The following is a 17,536-nucleotide window of genomic DNA, read 5'->3' on the forward strand; positions in this document are numbered from 1 at the left end:
CTAATGTTGAGGCAATGGAATTTTCTATTTCATTGAATGTTTAACTCAACAAGCATCTAATTTCAACACAACTTTATCAGTTTTTCTTTTCCTCCATATGTTCATTTTTTCTGCAATGGAGTCTCATTTGTCTAGAAATTATTAGCTTGATGACATTGTTTTCAAGAATTTATACTCCTATTTGTGTTTTCCTTGACAATAATATTGTGTAGCCTTTTATTTTCATGATCACCATCATGACAATAAAGTCCATGGTTAAGTAATGTTTTATTTTTCAGTTAAATGTCATCTTATCTTTTTAAATGATATGTAAATGTAATTGAGGATATCTTCTAATTAAACAGTTTGCATCAAAAGAAAGACTTGAGGCTGGATTATGGTTTATGGTTAAAATTATCTTATATTTAAAGATAAGGTCATTGTAATTTTCAATATTGCAGAATGATAATTATATAATTTTCAGTTAAATGTAGACAGATTTCAAAAGGGAAAACATGCTTTAATTCCAGAAATAAAAGTATATTTAATTCAAGAGTTTTATGTGAAATATTCCAATGTCAGCGGATTGTGGTTGGCATTTATTCTAAGTATTGTTCATAATAGAATGTTTCACAAGGAAATTATAACACATTAAAGTACCTTGCATACTCAAATATTGAATGAATTGCTTAAATCTAACATCTGGAAAAGTTCTAAATTCTGAATTTGCTTCATCTTGGGAACAAGAGGATATTCATGTGTTTTATATTGCTGGACATTTCAAAATAATTACTACTCTGAACTATTAAAATGTATAAAGCTGATTTAAAAATGAGATAGCTCGATATTTCATCTAGATTTTAATTATCAAGGAAACAGTGATTTGGACTTTCAGATTATGGAGGCACATGTGTATTAAAATAGACTTAGTACTTAAAGTAGAAATATTAAAGTCATTCTTTTAAAAAATTACTGGTGATAGTTTTTCTGACTGCATTTAGCCAAAATTTGGATGTAGCTATGGAGTTCTGATTATGAATTGGACTGATATTGGAAGAGAAGTTTATTAATAGGTTATTCTCAAATTATTTCTTCTGAAATACCAATCGTCACATTTAATTTAAAATTTTAGTTTTGACTAAGGATTGAGATTCTCAAATATGTGTGTACTTGACATTGATTTAATAGTCATATTATTTTTACTAACATATGACAGTATTTTGCTTTAGAAAGAAAAAAGGTATGGCTGGAAATTTGATCAAGGAATAAAGATCCAGGGGATACTAATTCCGCTTGGAAGACAAAGTTAGAAATTTAGTGCATAGATCATTGTTATATAGCAAACCATAAAGGGAAATGTCTCTAATATCATTAATCTAACATTTTAAATTATCAGAAAGTGATGTAATTGTTAAAACAACATTGAAGACATTTGCATGTATTTCAGAAAATTTTCTAAAGAATATATAAGTCCCTGGTAACTTTATATATTATTAAAAAAAATAAACACTCAGCATATCCCAGAATAAGGTGAACTTTAGTGGTCACATCATTTCTTTTAAACTTGAATGTTCAATTAAAATTATTTAATTATAAAAATATATGAACTGATAAATCGTTTTAAACAAAAGATATAATGAAAGGTTATTTAAGCATATCTGGAATTTTCTAAGATCTTTGTGATAATAACTAAAGGAAAATCCTGAAATACATACACAAATGAAATTTGAAAGTTCCCGAGCCTTTAGAAGTACATACAATTGAAAATGATTGCATTGAGTAAATTGCAAATGATTGTATTTTTTTTGGATGATCAATGAATGGACTTAAAATTCACACTATTAGCCACATGATGTCGCTGTATACCACAAAGTCGTCTTGACAATGGGAATGAGGTACTGCTCACCAAAACTAAAAAGAGGACGCTCCATTTTGTTACCGAGAGAAGGCAGAAACGGTAGGGAGAGAAATGACTGAGAAAATGAAGTGAAAAAAAAAAAGGGGGGCATGATTTTGAAGTAAGGTGAGAGTTCTATGAAAAGGTTAGCGTTTTTGCGATGCTGTTTTCTTGGCAAGAAAGCCTGGGAGTCCGGCGCCTGCTGCTCTCACTTCTGGTCCTCACAGCCTGGCAGGCGGGGAGCGGCCAGGTCCACTACTCCGTCCCCGAGGAGGCCAAACACGGCACCTTCGTGGGCCGCATCGCGCAGGACCTGGGGCTGGAGCTGGCCGAGCTGGTGCCGCGCCTGTTCCGAGTGGCGTCCAAAGGCCGCGGGGACCTTCTGGAGGTAAATCTGCAGAATGGCATTTTGTTTGTGAATTCTCGCATCGACCGGGAGGAGCTGTGCGGGCGGAGCGCGGAGTGCAGCATCCACCTGGAGGTGATCGTGGACAGGCCGCTGCAGGTTTTCCATGTGGAGGTGGAGGTGAAGGACATTAACGACAATCCACCGGTCTTCCGAGGAAGAGAACAAAGGATATTTATTTCTGAGTCTAGACTGCTGGATTCGCGTTTTTGGATAGAAGGCGCTGCAGATGCAGACATTGGTGTCAATGCTCTTCTAACGTACACCCTCAGCCCCAATGATTATTTCTCTTTGGATGTACAGGCAAGTGATGAACTGAGCAAGTCAGTTTCGCTTGAATTGAAGAAATCTCTGGATAGAGAAGAAACACCAAAACTTCATTTATTATTGACCGCCATTGACGGGGGTAAACCAGTGCTGGAAGGTTCAGTTCAGCTGCTCATCACGGTGCTCGATGTTAACGATAACGCTCCACTGTTTGATCAGGCTGTGTACAGAGTCCGCTTACCTGAGACTACAGCAAATGGAACATTAGTGGCCACATTAAACGCCTCCGACGCTGACGAAGGTGTCAATGGTGAAATTATCTATTCCTTTGGTAGTGATGCTTCTCTGAACATTCAAGAAAAATTCAAAATTGATTTCAGCTCAGGAGAAATTAGGCTAAATGGTAGACTGGATTATGAAGAAACAAAATCCTACGAAATTCCAATAAAGGCAGTTGATAAAGGAAGTCCTCCAATGTCAAATCATTGCAAAGTTTTAGTGAAAGTGCTGGATGTAAATGATAATGCCCCGGAATTGGGGATCACTTCTCTGTCTTTGCCCGTCAGAGAGGACGCGCCACTCGGCACGGTCATCGCCCTTATCACGGTATCTGACCGTGATTCTGCAGCCAATGGACGTGTGACATGCACCCTAACTCCCCACATCCCTTTCAAGCTGGTGTCCACCTTCAAGAACTACTACACTCTGGTGCTGGACAGCGCCCTGGACCGCGAGAGCGTGACGGCCTATACACTGGTGGTGACAGCGCGGGACGCGGGCTCGCCTTCTCTGTCGGCCTCGGCCAGCGTGTCCGTGGAGGTGGCAGACGTGAACGACAACGCGCCGGCCTTCGCGCAGCCCGAGTACACGGTATTCGTGAAGGAGAACAACCCTCCCGGCTGCCACATCTTCACAGTGTTGGCGCATGACGCCGACGCGCAGGAGAACGCGCTGGTGTCCTACTCATTGGTGGAGCGGCGGGTGGGCGAACGTGCTGTTTCGAGCTACGTGTCGGTGCACGCAGAGAGCGGCAAGGTGTACGCGCTGCAGCCGCTGGACCACGAGGAGCTGGAGCTGCTGCAGTTCCAGGTGAGCGCGCGCGACGCGGGCTTCCCGCCTCTGGGCAGCAACGTGACGCTGCAGGTGTTTGTGCTGGACGAGAACGACAACGCGCCGGCGCTGCTGCCGTCTCCCGCGGGGGGCGTGAGCGGCGCTCTGAACGAGCTAGTGCCGCGGACTGTGGGTGCAGGCCACGTGGTGGCGAAGGTGCGCGCGGTGGACGCCGACTCGGGCTACAATGCGTGGCTGTCTTACGAGCTGCAGCCGGTGGTGGGCGGCGTGCGCAGCGCGTTCCGCGTGGGGCTGTACACCGGCGAGCTCAGCACGACGCGCTCCTTGGACGAGACGGACGCGCCGCGCCAGCGCCTGCTGGTGCTGGTGAAGGACCATGGCGAGCCGGCGCTGACGGCCACGGCCACCGTGCTGCTGTCGCTGGTAGAGAGCGGCCAGGCGCTGAAGGTGTCGTCGCTGGCATCCGCGAGCGCCGTGGGAGCTGAGGCGGCGCTGGTGGACGTCAACGTGTACCTGATCATCGCCATCTGCACCGTGTCCAGTCTGTTGGTGCTCACGCTGCTGCTGTACACGGCACTGCGGTGCTCCGCGCCACCCACAGAGGTTGTGTGCGGGCCTGGGAAGCCCACGCTGGTGTGCTCCAGCGCGGTGGGGAGCTGGTCGTACTCGCAGCAGAGGCGGCAGAGGGTGTGCTCTGGGGAGGGGCCGCCCAAGGCCGACCTCATGGCCTTCAGCCCCAGCCTTCCTCCAAGTCTAAACGTGGCTGAAGTAAATGAACATCCAGAAGCAAACTCGGGTCTTTCCAGTAATGTAAGTCCAACTTTCGAACTTCTGCTTAATTGTTTTTTATCTTTTCCAGTCATCTTTTCAAATCTCAGTTTAAAATATGTATTTAAAGTATTCACTAATATTGGGATGAATATTGCAATATAATCTAAATCCTCACAGTTTTTTCTGGAATGGAAACTGGAAACAAACCAACGACTGTAGGGACAAATTGTCATATTCCTTGATTGAAATAAGATATATTAAAATACTTAAATACTACATAGGATTGAACATATTGTCAAGAGAAACGGAGTCACCGATTTACTCAAAATCACAGGTTTATTGCAAGAGAAAATGCCCGAGCAGGGAGATGTCAAAGTGGGGAAGTCAGAGAGAGTCTCAGTAACCTTCTGTTTGTAGCACTTAAAAAGGCACTTAGAAGATTTCCAAGTGGGAAGTACAACGATTGGTTGACATGTAAGTTTCTTATTCATAGGAGGGGCTCACACAATGGGGAACAGATATACCTTGGTTAGTATGATATACCTATCCATTTATGATAGGCTACCTCTATTGGACTGAAACTGGCTTATTACTAAGTGTCTAAAAGCTTTAATTTTATTGGGTCTCAGAAGGCCTCGTCCCTGTGATCAATTGTTTTGTTTTTTGGAAAGTCTCTGCCATTTCTCAGAAAGTTTGCTCCTGGCAACACCCAATGCAGGAAACTATTTTACTTTATTTAACAATGTTTAAACAGGATCTCATTGTGGTGAAATATAGTGACATTCTCAGGTTTAGGTGTTATCTTACAGCTCCTAGTGAAATGTCAAGTCCTGGACAAATAATGATAGGCAAAATTACAGAAACCATATCTCTTCTTCTAAGGTTGCTATATTCCAAAGAGTGCAATAAAAAAGAATAGTTGTAACAAATGTAATTTAAAATATATTTATTGGGTGATATTTTTATTTCAATTTTAAAACATACAGTCATGACTTCATTGTCACCTTATGGCCATTAACCTTGAGTTCTCCTGGGTCTAGAAGTCTTAATAATGAATTTGTCATTTAGGGAATCCAGATAGGAAATATTTATTGAACAGCTCCCATTTACTCACAAATGTTCTAAAATCCTCTATTTTTACCTTGCTTAATCTTTCCGATGACTTGGTGAAGTAGATACTTTAGTCCCATTTTATGGATGATGGTCCTGAGGGTCAGAATATCTAAGCTCAGTATTTTTCCTAAGTTTTCTCCAAATTTCCCAAGGATATCCAAAATTTGTTCTATTATACTTCATTGCCTTTCATAAGATATTTAAGGTAACTTACAAGTAGAAATTTGCAAAAGTAAAATTTAAAAATCTGCTTAAAAACCAAAGTAAAAGATCAAGAGGAATGTGGGAATAATTTTTCCAAAATAAATCCTAGGCTGAGTGTAAATTCTGTTTCTCCATCCTGGAATCGAATACAGAAATATGAAAAATAATAAATTAAAGCATTCTATAGTAATTTTTCAGGAAATAAACATTCTCTTCCTGCTGTAAATTCCAGGAAGGTTTGATTACTGATCACTATGTAATGGCTGGACAATATGTTTGATTGTAGTTTTGTAAAACCAGCTGAAACATATTTGATACATTGTATTAACTAGTCATTCCATCTGGAGCTATAATGTTAAATTTTATTTCTCACACTTAATTCTTCAGTTATACAAGTATTAAATGAGCATATTTTTTTTGCAAAACATTAAAACAAACACAGATGAAGTCCCATGAAAATCCCCTTATGAAAGCATTCCATGATAAATTAATATAATTTCCAGAGATTTGGGTTGATAAAGAACTGTTGCTCAGAGCAATGTAATAGTTTGTAAACATGTTTCTATAACTTTTCAAATATTATCATATCCAGGCTTTTCAAAGAATCAGCAAAAAAAAAGTAGTTTTAGAGTCAGGCTGCCAAGAAACATTTATAGGATTATAATATTACAGAAGATAGGTTAGAGAGTCACAAAATAATTTCTCTCTCCCCAGTTCACATTACTATATACCCATAGCTACATTTGCTAATGATATCAGTGTCTAGGCCTAGGCTTTCCTCTAGAGTCATTCAGTATTTTCTTGTTGATTCATTTAGCAAGCACATATTGAGAGCCTACTATATGCTGGTCCCTGCTATAGACCCATGGGCACAGTAACAAGATAGGCAGGGTTCCTGGATTCAAGGAACTCACATTCTAATCCATTTAAAAGAACATTTTAGATAAGAAAAGACTTGGATTTGGTGTAATATTGCTATTTCAGTTTTCTTTCTCTAAACAAGGCATCCACAAAAGAAGATCGCATTCTATTCATGACTCTCAAAACTAGGCAATAAGATATTTACTAGCAAGTTTTCTGAAAATAAAACACATTAAGCCATTCTTGTTTTATACAAGTAGTACTCAGAAATCTAGGTGTAATTCTTATTGCCTCAGCACAAGAGAAATATAATCAAGTAGATGGAGAATGACCTGAAAAAGATAATTAAAATGATCAAACAGTTGAGAGTGATAGAGGAAGCTATGTTTTAAGGCCAAACTGAAAATCATGAATAGTATGGAAAGAGTAAATATATATTTTCTTCTCTTAAGCCAGAAAAACTTAAACTAGAGGCATTTGAAGTTAGAATGGCACAACTTATTTTTTAAAGAATTTATATAGGTTGAAACACCAGTTATCTAACAGTACTTCATGAGAGGTTAACAATAAGACTATTAATGGAATTCAGCATCATTTTATGAATACCAAAAACCTCTTAAATTTGGCCTGAAGACATCCAGGCATGCCTTCACACAATTGCATTGGAATCACTGTCAAAAATGAAAATTTAGATTGATGCAGTATGGATTCCAGAACAACCAAACAGTTCTTTCTGTATTATGATGATTGTTGAAGGTAGTAACTTGGAGGTGAGTCTCAAATATTAATCACTATTGAAACCAAAAGACACGAGCCTAGTACTACAATATTTGAAAAGAAATTTTTTAATGAAAATGTGCTTCTAGAGAAATAGATGATTGAGGAGTAGTATTGTTATTCTGAAAGTATTTATTTTACTATAAACATTGGAATGGATTTCCCTTTGGTAGTTAAGTTTTTTGTCCCATTCAGAATTTTAATATCATAAACACAACTTCAATAGTTCTGTCTTCATATTTCTTCCAGGAAATGTACTGTATTGCCATTGCTCTTCTTTCTAAAGATGGACCCGTTGCTTCATTTTTCCACTTTTCAACCTCCTTTCCTCTGCTTCATTTATTATTCATTGAATACTTTAGAAGTAGAGTAAATAGATTTATGGAAAATTCTATTATTTAGTGCTTATTTCATGACATGATATTTTTATGTTCATTTAGGAAATTTGTGGACTTAAAGTAATTGACTTAAAAATGATCATATCCTCAAAAGATGAAGTTGTATATGCAGTGATCTTATTACCAAATTGTTACCATTGCTACATAATTGGATTCATTTTGGTTAATATTCATTATCCATTAAGGTTAGCAGCGTCACACCTGTGTTCTCTATATGAAAAAACTAAGGCAAATAACATGACTTTTATGATTGTCCTGGTGTCGCACCCCAAGAGGGCCATGCCAGTCCAAAGGCCAAAGAAGACAATGAGCATTTTCTGATACATGAACTTTTATTCAGGGCTTGCTTACAGGGTGAGAAGTCATGGAGAGATCATGATGGCTCTCAGTGTGTTCACAGGGAAGACGACCCAGCAATGCAAAATGGGCAGAAAGCCTTTTATAAGGGTTTAAGAAAAGGCCCTCCTAAGGGTGGGAGGAGCATAGATTCAGGGACAGGTTACTTTGACCTGGGGGGGTGGTGTAGGATGGACTAGAATAGCACTTGAACAATTACATTTTGCTCTTTTTGTGAGACTAAGAGCCTCTCACTTCCTGCCTGCTTGCATAAAGTTACATTTTAAGGTCAATTTACACTTTTTCTCTTTACTTGCTTAGAAAGACAATAGGTTAAACATTTAGCTGCCTAGGTCATGCAGACTGCTGTGCGCCAAAGATCTGCAGGCCTGTTTTGCTCAGGCCACGGGTTGCCACACCTGGGTATTTTGAAATAACAGGATTATTTTCATTTTTTATTCAGGGTCCAGGTTTTGAACTTCCTAGTAGAAACAAAAGCTATTATTGGCTTCAGTAAAATCTTGATAAAAACATAAATTATTATATTTGGATTATTCAGTTTCATTAATTAGCTTTGGTTTCATGAATATGGTTTCAGAAATTGTAATTTTATTTTCACGTGACCTTGGTATGATGATAATACAATTTCATCAGTAGGAAAATATTTTCTTCTTTGCCTGAAATAAAAGGGAGACTACTTGAGAGGATTTTATTTCTTGATGTGTTCCTTTTTCCCCAAGAAACTTCCTTTTTAAGATTAGAATTGTAATTCTATTATCTGGTAAAACAATAAATAATTAGAAAAGTAAGGTATCATTTGAGGCCCCTTCAAGACTTGCAGTCATTCAAGACTGCAAAATAGATGAGGATGAGAAATATTAGTTTATTTTGATAGCCACTAGTGATACTTACCAATATTCTGGAAACACTCCCTTGTTGCCTTGTTGAGGTAGCATGGCTTTGTGATTTTCTTTGACCAGTGAAATGTGAATTATATGCATCTCTTCCAGGCAGAAGTATGTAATTGCCAGTGCAAGGCTCTCTTCTGCTGTCTTTTCCTGTTGCAGCGATTATGGAAGCACAGTTTGAGATGCCATGAGATCAAAGCAGTCTGGGATGCTGAACCGACTTGTGGAGAAAGGCTGTGATAGGGAATGTTTCATAACCACAGAGGATTTTGCGGGTGCAAGAAATAAATTTGTGTTATTTTAGAGGGAAAACTGAAATAGTCAGTGCACAACAATGTATATATTGGGATTCCACTGCCAGTAAGCTGAGTAAAAACAATAAATTTTAAAGAGGAGAGCATTACAACAGGTAATACAGCTGACAGGAGGACATTATTACTGACATTTTACAAAGGCATCTGGCCATTTAGTAGATTAGATAACTTGGAGTCAATGGGAAAAATGATCGTGCTGTGATTTCTTCTTCTTGTATATAAAAGGTAGAAGAAAAGTAATAAGTGGAAATAAAAATATAGTAAGTACTTCTTTTTTCTTGCCTAGCATATTCCCCCCTTTCTTGTAACAGCATTTTTATTTTCCTTTGGAGCATTATAGTAGTTTTGAGGGAAGTTGGGTTGAAGGTTTTGCAATAATGAATGCTTGTACACATGAACCTTTTGGAACTGACAGTTTGCTTTCATGATGTGAAGGGTATAATTTTAGCAATGGATACTAAGAGATGTCAAACTGGAGGCTGTTTGTTGAGCATGGCTTCTCAGTCTCATTTCTCCATTGGAGGATATGTGCTTGCGTTTCCTCTGAGGGCAGAGGGAGACAGTCTAGATCCTTAGAGACTCTGAATAGCATCACAAAATATCTCTTATACTCCTGAACAGGTCATCCTGAAAATCCAGCATAATTTTCTTATATGATTCCAAAAACTGCCTCAGGCAAACCATCTTTCCTGGATCTAACATCTGGATTCTGTGTATAATTTCTTAATTTGTCAACCATGACATTTTGCTATATTGGCCACTGATTATGTATAAAAATTTTTGAGTATCACACACATGCTTTGCAACTACATAATGATGTAGTGGACAGTCTGTTTCTATGTGCATTCAGCTTAAACACTAGGAGAATATAGGTACATGCTGACTTGCCCTGGCCTCCCCAAGAATCAGTCTCCCCATTCTCAGTCCATGTAGTTTAGGAGGGTCTGAATCCATCTCCTGGCAGGAACTAGTGACCCATATCTATCCAATATGAGAACCACCACAACTATTGACTGAAGGAAAGACACGTCATCCAAATTTGGTCAAAGGAAATGACATATGGGATTTTTACTGGGACTATTGGGAAAAAGACAATTACTTTCTGTTGAGAGTTGCTAAACTGGTAATATGGAAGCCTCAAAGATGCTTTGGCCATTTTGACATCATATGGGAAAAGTCTGTCAAAGAATAACATAGAAGAAAAGAAATCATGGACAAGGAGATATTTTCCTTATGGCATTATTAAAAAATGTATAGACCCAGCTCTGCCTGAAACCAGTAAATCATTACCTATTTCTATGTATAAGCCAATAAATGATCCTCTGTTGTTTTGTTTGTCAGTTTACACATTATTAGAGTACTGATTAATATAAATATAAACTTCTATAAATTATGTGAATAAATATTGGATTTAAAGGAGAAATTATTATTGGTTCCAGTACCAAGAAAAGCTGGCTTCTTTTTAGCAAGGATTTTGCTTTTCTTTTAGAGTCACTGAATCGTGCATTAATTTTGTTTTCCTTTTTTTTTCTCTAGAAAGCTAAAAATAAAATTTGTGGCCTACTTAGTGTATATGAAAATGACCTTTAATTATGTACTTTGTACATGACCACACCCCTGGATTTACCTTATCGTCCTCATGTTATCTTTATTCTATTTCCATATTTTTATCTGTGTAAGGAGGCAGCTTAGAATTAATAAAACAGGATACTCAAACACTACAAAAGTTTAGTTGTAAGTTGTGTAGTTGCAAGTTGTATAGTTCTTGCATCAAAATACAAATATATTAGAAAAAAAAATCTTAAATTAACTGTTATCCAAATGAGAAACAAATGAATTATTAACTTCCAAACATCTGCAAACAAATTAAATCAAAAAACAACAGATATACATTAATATTATTTTCATTTAACTAAAATACCCTTTGATTTGTATGTACTTCGTTTGATGAAGTGATAAATGTTTCAGAGATTAAAATATTTTTTCCAAGATGGACAGTGTGAGTAAACTTAGACCAGAAAATTGTCTAGTTTTACATCTACGTGATAAACAGTAGAGCCTACGTTTTAGCCACATGATGTCGCTGTCTACCACAGAGTGTTCTCTGGGAAGGAAAAATACAGAATACCCCACTGTCGCTCCAGAGAAGCAGAACAATAAGAGAAGCAGCAGGACTAGAGCAGAGAATAGAAGATAGTATTTACACTTTTGAAAAATACCATTTTCCAATTTGATCAACTCACTGAGTACTGGTAATGGTGTTTTCTATAAGAGGAAGCCGGGAAGTCCGGCGCCTGCTACTCTCGCTTCTGGTCTTCGCAGCCTGGGAGGCGGGGAGCGGCCAGGTCCACTACTCCGTCCCCGAGGAGGCCAAACACGGTACCTTCGTGGGCCGCATCGCGCAGGACCTGGGGCTGGAGCTGGCCGAGCTGGTGCCGCGCCTGTTCCGGGTGGAGTCCAAAGGCCGCGGGGACCTTCTGGAGGTAAATCTGCAGAATGGCATTTTGTTTGTGAATTCTCGGATCGACCGCGAGGAGCTGTGCGGGCGGAGCGCGGAGTGCAGCATCCACCTGGAGGTGATCGTGGAGAGGCCGCTGCAATTTTTCCATGTGGAGGTGGAGGTGAAGGACATTAACGACAACCCGCCTATATTTCCAATCACAGTAAAGACTCTCCGGTTTCCTGAAACTCGACCTCTTGAGTCGCGGTTTCCTCTAGAGGGAGCATCTGATGCAGATATCGGAGTAAACGCTCTCCTCTCCTACAAGCTCAGCTCCAGTGAGTTTTTCTATCTAGACATACAGACAAATGATGAGCTAAGCCAATCACTGTCTCTTGTGCTAAGGAAATCTCTGGACAGAGAGGAAACTGCCGAGGTTAATTTGTTACTGGTAGCTACTGATGGGGGCAAACCTGAGCTCACAGGCACGATTCAAATGCTTATTAAGATATTAGATGTGAATGACAACGAACCTAGTTTTGACCAATTAGTTTACAAAGTACAGTTGTTAGAGAACACCGCAAAAGGAACCTTAGTGGTTAAACTAAATGCTTCTGATGCAGATGAAGGATCAAACAGCGAGATTGTGTATTCACTCAGTAATGATGTGCCCTCCACTATACAGACCAAATTCAAAATAGATCCCAGCTCAGGGGAAATCAGAATCATGGGACAACTAGATTATGAAGAAAAAAAATCCTATGAGATTCAAGTCACTGCATCTGACAAAGGAACTCCATCAATGTCTGGTCACTGTAAAATTTCAGTAAAACTTGTGGACGTTAATGATAACACACCGGAAGTGTCGATAACGTCTCTCGCACTCCCCATCCTGGAAGATGCTCCAGTGGGCACTGTGATTTCCCTGATCAGCGTGTCCGACCGCGACTCTGGTGCCAACGGGCAGGTAACATGCACCCTGACGCCCCATGTTCCCTTCAAGCTGGTGTCCACCTTCAAGAATTACTATTCTCTGGTGCTGGACAGCGCCCTGGACCGCGAGAAAGTGGCGGCCTATGATCTGCTGGTGACAGCGCGGGATGGGGGCTCGCCTTCTCTGTCGGCCTCGGCCAGCGTGTCCGTGGAGGTGGCAGACGTGAACGACAACGCGCCGGTCTTCGCACATCTGGAGTACACGGTGTTTGTGAAGGAGAACAATCCGCCCGGCTGCCACATCTTCTCGGTGTCTGCGCGCGACGCGGACGCGCAGGAGAACGCGCTGGTGTCCTACTCGCTGGTGGAGCGGCGGGTGGGCGAGCGTGCGGTGTCGAGCTACGTGTCGGTGCACGCGGAGAGCGGCAAGGTGTACGCGCTGCAGCCGCTGGACCACGAGGAGCTGGAGCTGCTGCAGTTCCAGGTGAGCGCGCGCGACGCGGGCTTCCCGCCTCTGGGCAGCAACGTGACGCTGCAGGTGTTTGTGCTGGACGAGAACGACAACGCGCCGGCGCTGCTGCCGTCTCCCGCGGGCGGCGCGGGTGGCGCACTGAGCGAGCTAGTGCCGCGGTCTGTCGGCGCGGGCCACGTGGTGGCGAAGGTGCGGGCGGTGGACGCCGACTCTGGCTACAACGCGTGGATATCTTATGAGCTGCAGCCTGCAGCGGGCGGGACGCGGAGCCCGTTCCGTGTGGGGTTGTACACTGGCGAGATCAGCACGACGCGTGCCCTGGACGAGGCGGACGCGTCACGCCAGCGCCTGCTGGTACTGGTGAAAGACCACGGGGAGCCGGCGCTGGCGGCCACGGCCACTGTGCTGCTGTCGCTGGTGGAGAGCGGCCAGGCCCTGAAGGTGTCGTCGCAGGCGTCAGCGGGCGCCATGAGCGCCGAGAAGGTACTGATGGACGTCAACGTGTACCTAATCATCGCCATCTGCGCCGTGTCCAGCCTGTTGGTGCTCACCCTGCTGCTGTACACGGCGCTGCGCTGCTCGGCGCCGCCCACAGAGGTCGCGTGCGGGCAGGGGAAGCCCACTCTGGTGTGCTCCAGCGCGGTGGGGACCTGGTCGTACTCGCAGCAGAGGCGGCAGAGGGTGTGCTCTGGGGAGGGGCCGCCCAAGACGGATCTCATGGCCTTCAGCCCCAGCCTTCCTCCAGGTCCAGTTAGCGGGGATAGAGATGAGCAACTCAACGTGGACGTTGATCTTTCCGTCAAAGTAAGTAATTTTTCTTATCCTTTCAAAAATGTCCCTCTTTTTTATTCCCTAATAGTTCCATTCCCTTGGAAGCATTTTAATAGCTATTATGCTACTCTTATGTTTTCAGTATTTATGTTTTCTAGTAGTGATTTTGTGGTTAAAATATCTTTGCATTTCTTGGTACTAATGCTTTTGAACCGAGTCAACAATTAGTAGTGAGCTTCACATTTGCAGTTTTGTTTTTTAGTTGTGTTTGCAGTAGCAGGATTATTTTATTGCTAAAAGTTTGAATTCAAAGCAAAATATCTTTTGTTGGAAGAATTTCATCTTTTAACGAATTTTCCTCTTGAGTTGTGATGCACTAATCCCTTCACAAGGTGCAAAAACTTTTGGCATTTTTTAGTTTGACTTATTACTAGACAGTCAAATGTCATTGGTCTATATCATGAGTTCACACTAAATGTGCAACACTCCCTTTTTATTCTTTCACACCTTCAATTTTAAATATTAGTTTATGAAACTGATTGCCTTTTATGATGCCTCTTTTAGCTCTCTTATTCCGTTTGTTTGGAGGCTCAGGCCCTCCTTGAATGTGATTTGTTTTAGGTCTTATGCTCTCATGTGGTGATACTATTTACCATGGTTAGATTTCCCAAATGGGTAACAAAAGTCAACAGAACAACGTTATTTTTTAGAATCTGTGTGTTTTCCACCTTCAGTTTCTCCTATTTAGTAAGTGTGCTGGTTTGAAGCTGTTATTTGCCCCAAGAAAAGGCCATGTTCTCTTAATCCATTCTTGTGGGTGCAGACCTATTGTGGGTGGGACATTTTGATTAGGTTGTTTTAATTGAGATGTGACCCAGCCTATTCAAGGTTGGTCTTAATCCTTTATAGTCATCCTTTGTGAGAGGATAAAAGTCAGAGACATTTGGAGAGATCTTAGAGAGAGAGAAATGTCCCAGAGATGCTAAGAGAGAACTAAAGGGATGCTCAGGGACAACGCCCCTGGAATCAGAAGCTGAAAGCAATGAAACCGGGTAGTGATGGACCAGCTTTCACCAGCCATGTGCCTTGCCCTCTGACAGAGGAAGCTCGAATGCCAGCAGACTTTCTTCAGAGAAGGTATCCTCCTGTTGATGCCTTAATTTGGACATTTTCACAGCCTTAGAATTGTAACTTGTAACTTAATAAATCCCCATTGTTAAAAGCCAACCCATTTCCGGTATATTGCATTCTGGCAGCTTTAATAAACTGAAACAGTAACCATTTAAAAAATCAATAGATATGTATATGTGTTATATTCTACAATAAAAATATAAAAATAAATAGGAAGAAAAAATTAATACTCCATTTAGTATACCATCATTTAGAAAATGTTCTTCCTTTTAAGAATATTATTAAACTTGTAAAGAATTATTTTGAATGTGAATAATTTGTTGAGAGTATTTCTGTATATGCTAATTTTTTAACTATGCCAACTAGTCAAACTTATTAATCATTAACCTATTTTGCATACAGTATTAAGGAGCCTTATGTCAAATGAGTTCGATAAATCAATGTTATTAGTGGTGACCTTCCTTTAAATATCACCCTGTCTATTAATGTTTGCTATGCAGTACATCCAAAGCACCAAAAAACTGGTACCAAATAAAGTTGAACTGAGACTATTTTCCAGTCATCTCCCCATGTAGCTAGTCATTTCCAAGCAGTTGGACTTCCATTCCGGTTTCCTTGTCACTGGAGAGAACTAGTAGCCTGGTTAATAGTCAAGGACATGGTTGTGAGTCAGGTTTATAAAAGAGGAAATAGTTATCATTCCTCCCTTTTCCCACTTCCTGTTTCCTTTCTGGCACTATCCTATACAACTCCTTGTCCATCAAGTTTTAGCCACAACATGTCCAACCTCAGTTGACTATTTTGTTAGGTTTCATTATCATCCCATTGTAAATAATAGGGTCATCCAAAGTCCTTGTCTTCTAGAGTATGTGGATTTCAACCTTCAAATCCAGTTCTCCTCTTGAAATTCTTGAGTAACAAGACTCTTGGCTAATAACACATTTTGAAGAATTTTTTAGTTTTTTCTCTTTAGAAATGTATTTCTGCTGTGACAAAAGAATACTGAAAAAGCCACAAATAAATATCCTTTTCCATTCTGTTGCATCCCGTCATTTAAGCATTTAATTATTTGGTGAAATAAAATAAATGGACAGAGAATCCTTTTCACTTTCTTCAAGTGTATTTGACCTCTATCCTCGTTTTGTATAAATCTATGGTTTGGGTCCCCACACTGTGAAAATACTCTCATTTATGTTTTGAGTCTGAAGTTTTTTTTTTAAATGAGTATGGCTCCTTTTAGAGAGAGAACCTACAGCATTTTCACTAGATTTTTTTCTTGTGTGAGACAAAAATAGGGGAAAGAGGTTTACCACCATAAAAGACAAAGGAATTTTGAAAATGGCCACCATTATGTATTGTTCTCTATTTATTGGGGAGGCTTCATTTCCCATTAAAATCCAGGTTGTCTCAAAGATCATAACTGTCTTAAACTAGAATGAAAATTAAGCTAAAACCCAGTATTTCAATATGGAAATTGAAATGTATTTTAATTAGGGCAATGTATAAGGAACATCTTTTTGTTTCTCTAGAAGATTATAGAGGCTACTTAGGCATTATTTTTTCCTGCTATTTTAAGTAGCTCTGGAGCATCTCTTCTCATGGAGATCTAAACTCATGTTTTGGAAAAGTTGCTCAAATGAGTCATTAATCCTCAGTAGGTTAGTACTAGCAATATGACCACCTTAACTTAATGCATTTTGTTAGGCAGTTGAAGAGAACCAGAACCATATCTATAGGTAAATATTTAGCAAATATTAGGTAAGTACCCCTAAGCTATCAAACTATTAAGACACAGCTATTGTCTTTAAGATTCATATTTCAAACAAGGAAATATGAATGTCTACCAAAGAAATGAACATAGTAAGGGACTGAAAGTGATTCAATCTGGGAGCTGTAGCATATAACAAAGGTAAATCTGTCTGCCTAGTTGGTTTGATCCAGAAGTCTTCATGGGTCAGGGAAGTTTTAAAAGAATATAAAATGGGGGAAATTGCTTTGTGAAGGGTTTGCAAATGATGATGTAGTGGGTATGATTAGTGAAAAAATATCTTGGAAGGAGGAAATTATTCTGTTTGATTAAGAAATATGAACAGTTCAGGAGAAAATAGAAGTTTGGGCATATTAGAGACTGGAGAACAGACAGGTACTTATAATTATAAAGCAATTAAGAGACAAAATAGAATACCAGCCTTGTTCACGTGACTTGAATTGGTTCCAGTGAAGAAAATTGTTTGGTGAACTTGTCCACATGAACTGTTTACTACAACTTCCTACTTCCTTGCAAAAGCTTCCTTACACTTTCAACTTAGATGACTTAAAGAAGATAATCAATTAAATGTGGATGTTCTTTGATTCTTTTAAAAACATTTGCAAATTTCTCTTTTAATGGCTTAGTATTGGGATCATAAGTTCCCTAAAGATTGGTTCCCTCAATTTGTCAACACCAGGAATACAAAATCGAGGAATGAAGAGGGTGCTTTCATTAAT

The 17,536-nt window shown here is 40.2% G+C and overlaps 1 protein-coding gene across 2 annotated transcripts in view; it reads left to right on the top strand.

The window, feature by feature from the left end:
- The first annotated feature begins 1,833 nt into the window (after window positions 1-1,833).
- The window catches only part of LOC119507823 (protocadherin alpha-C2), a 210,462-nt gene continuing 194,759 nt past the window's right edge, over window positions 1,834-17,536 (top strand). The window contains exon 1 of one of the 2 annotated variants that reach the window (XM_037800982.1): window positions 1,834-4,430. In XM_037800982.1, coding sequence (XP_037656910.1) covers window positions 2,037-4,430 — 2,394 coding nt within the window. In that variant the 5' untranslated portion in view covers window positions 1,834-2,036. Of the gene's footprint in view, window positions 4,431-11,481; window positions 13,952-17,536 lie in introns of those variants that run through there. The other variant, XM_037800983.1, reaches the window with a different exon arrangement.

The sequence above is a fragment of the Choloepus didactylus genome, chromosome 13 (assembly GCF_015220235.1).
Source record: "Choloepus didactylus isolate mChoDid1 chromosome 13, mChoDid1.pri, whole genome shotgun sequence".
NCBI classification, from domain to species: Eukaryota; Metazoa; Chordata; class Mammalia; order Pilosa; family Megalonychidae; genus Choloepus; species Choloepus didactylus.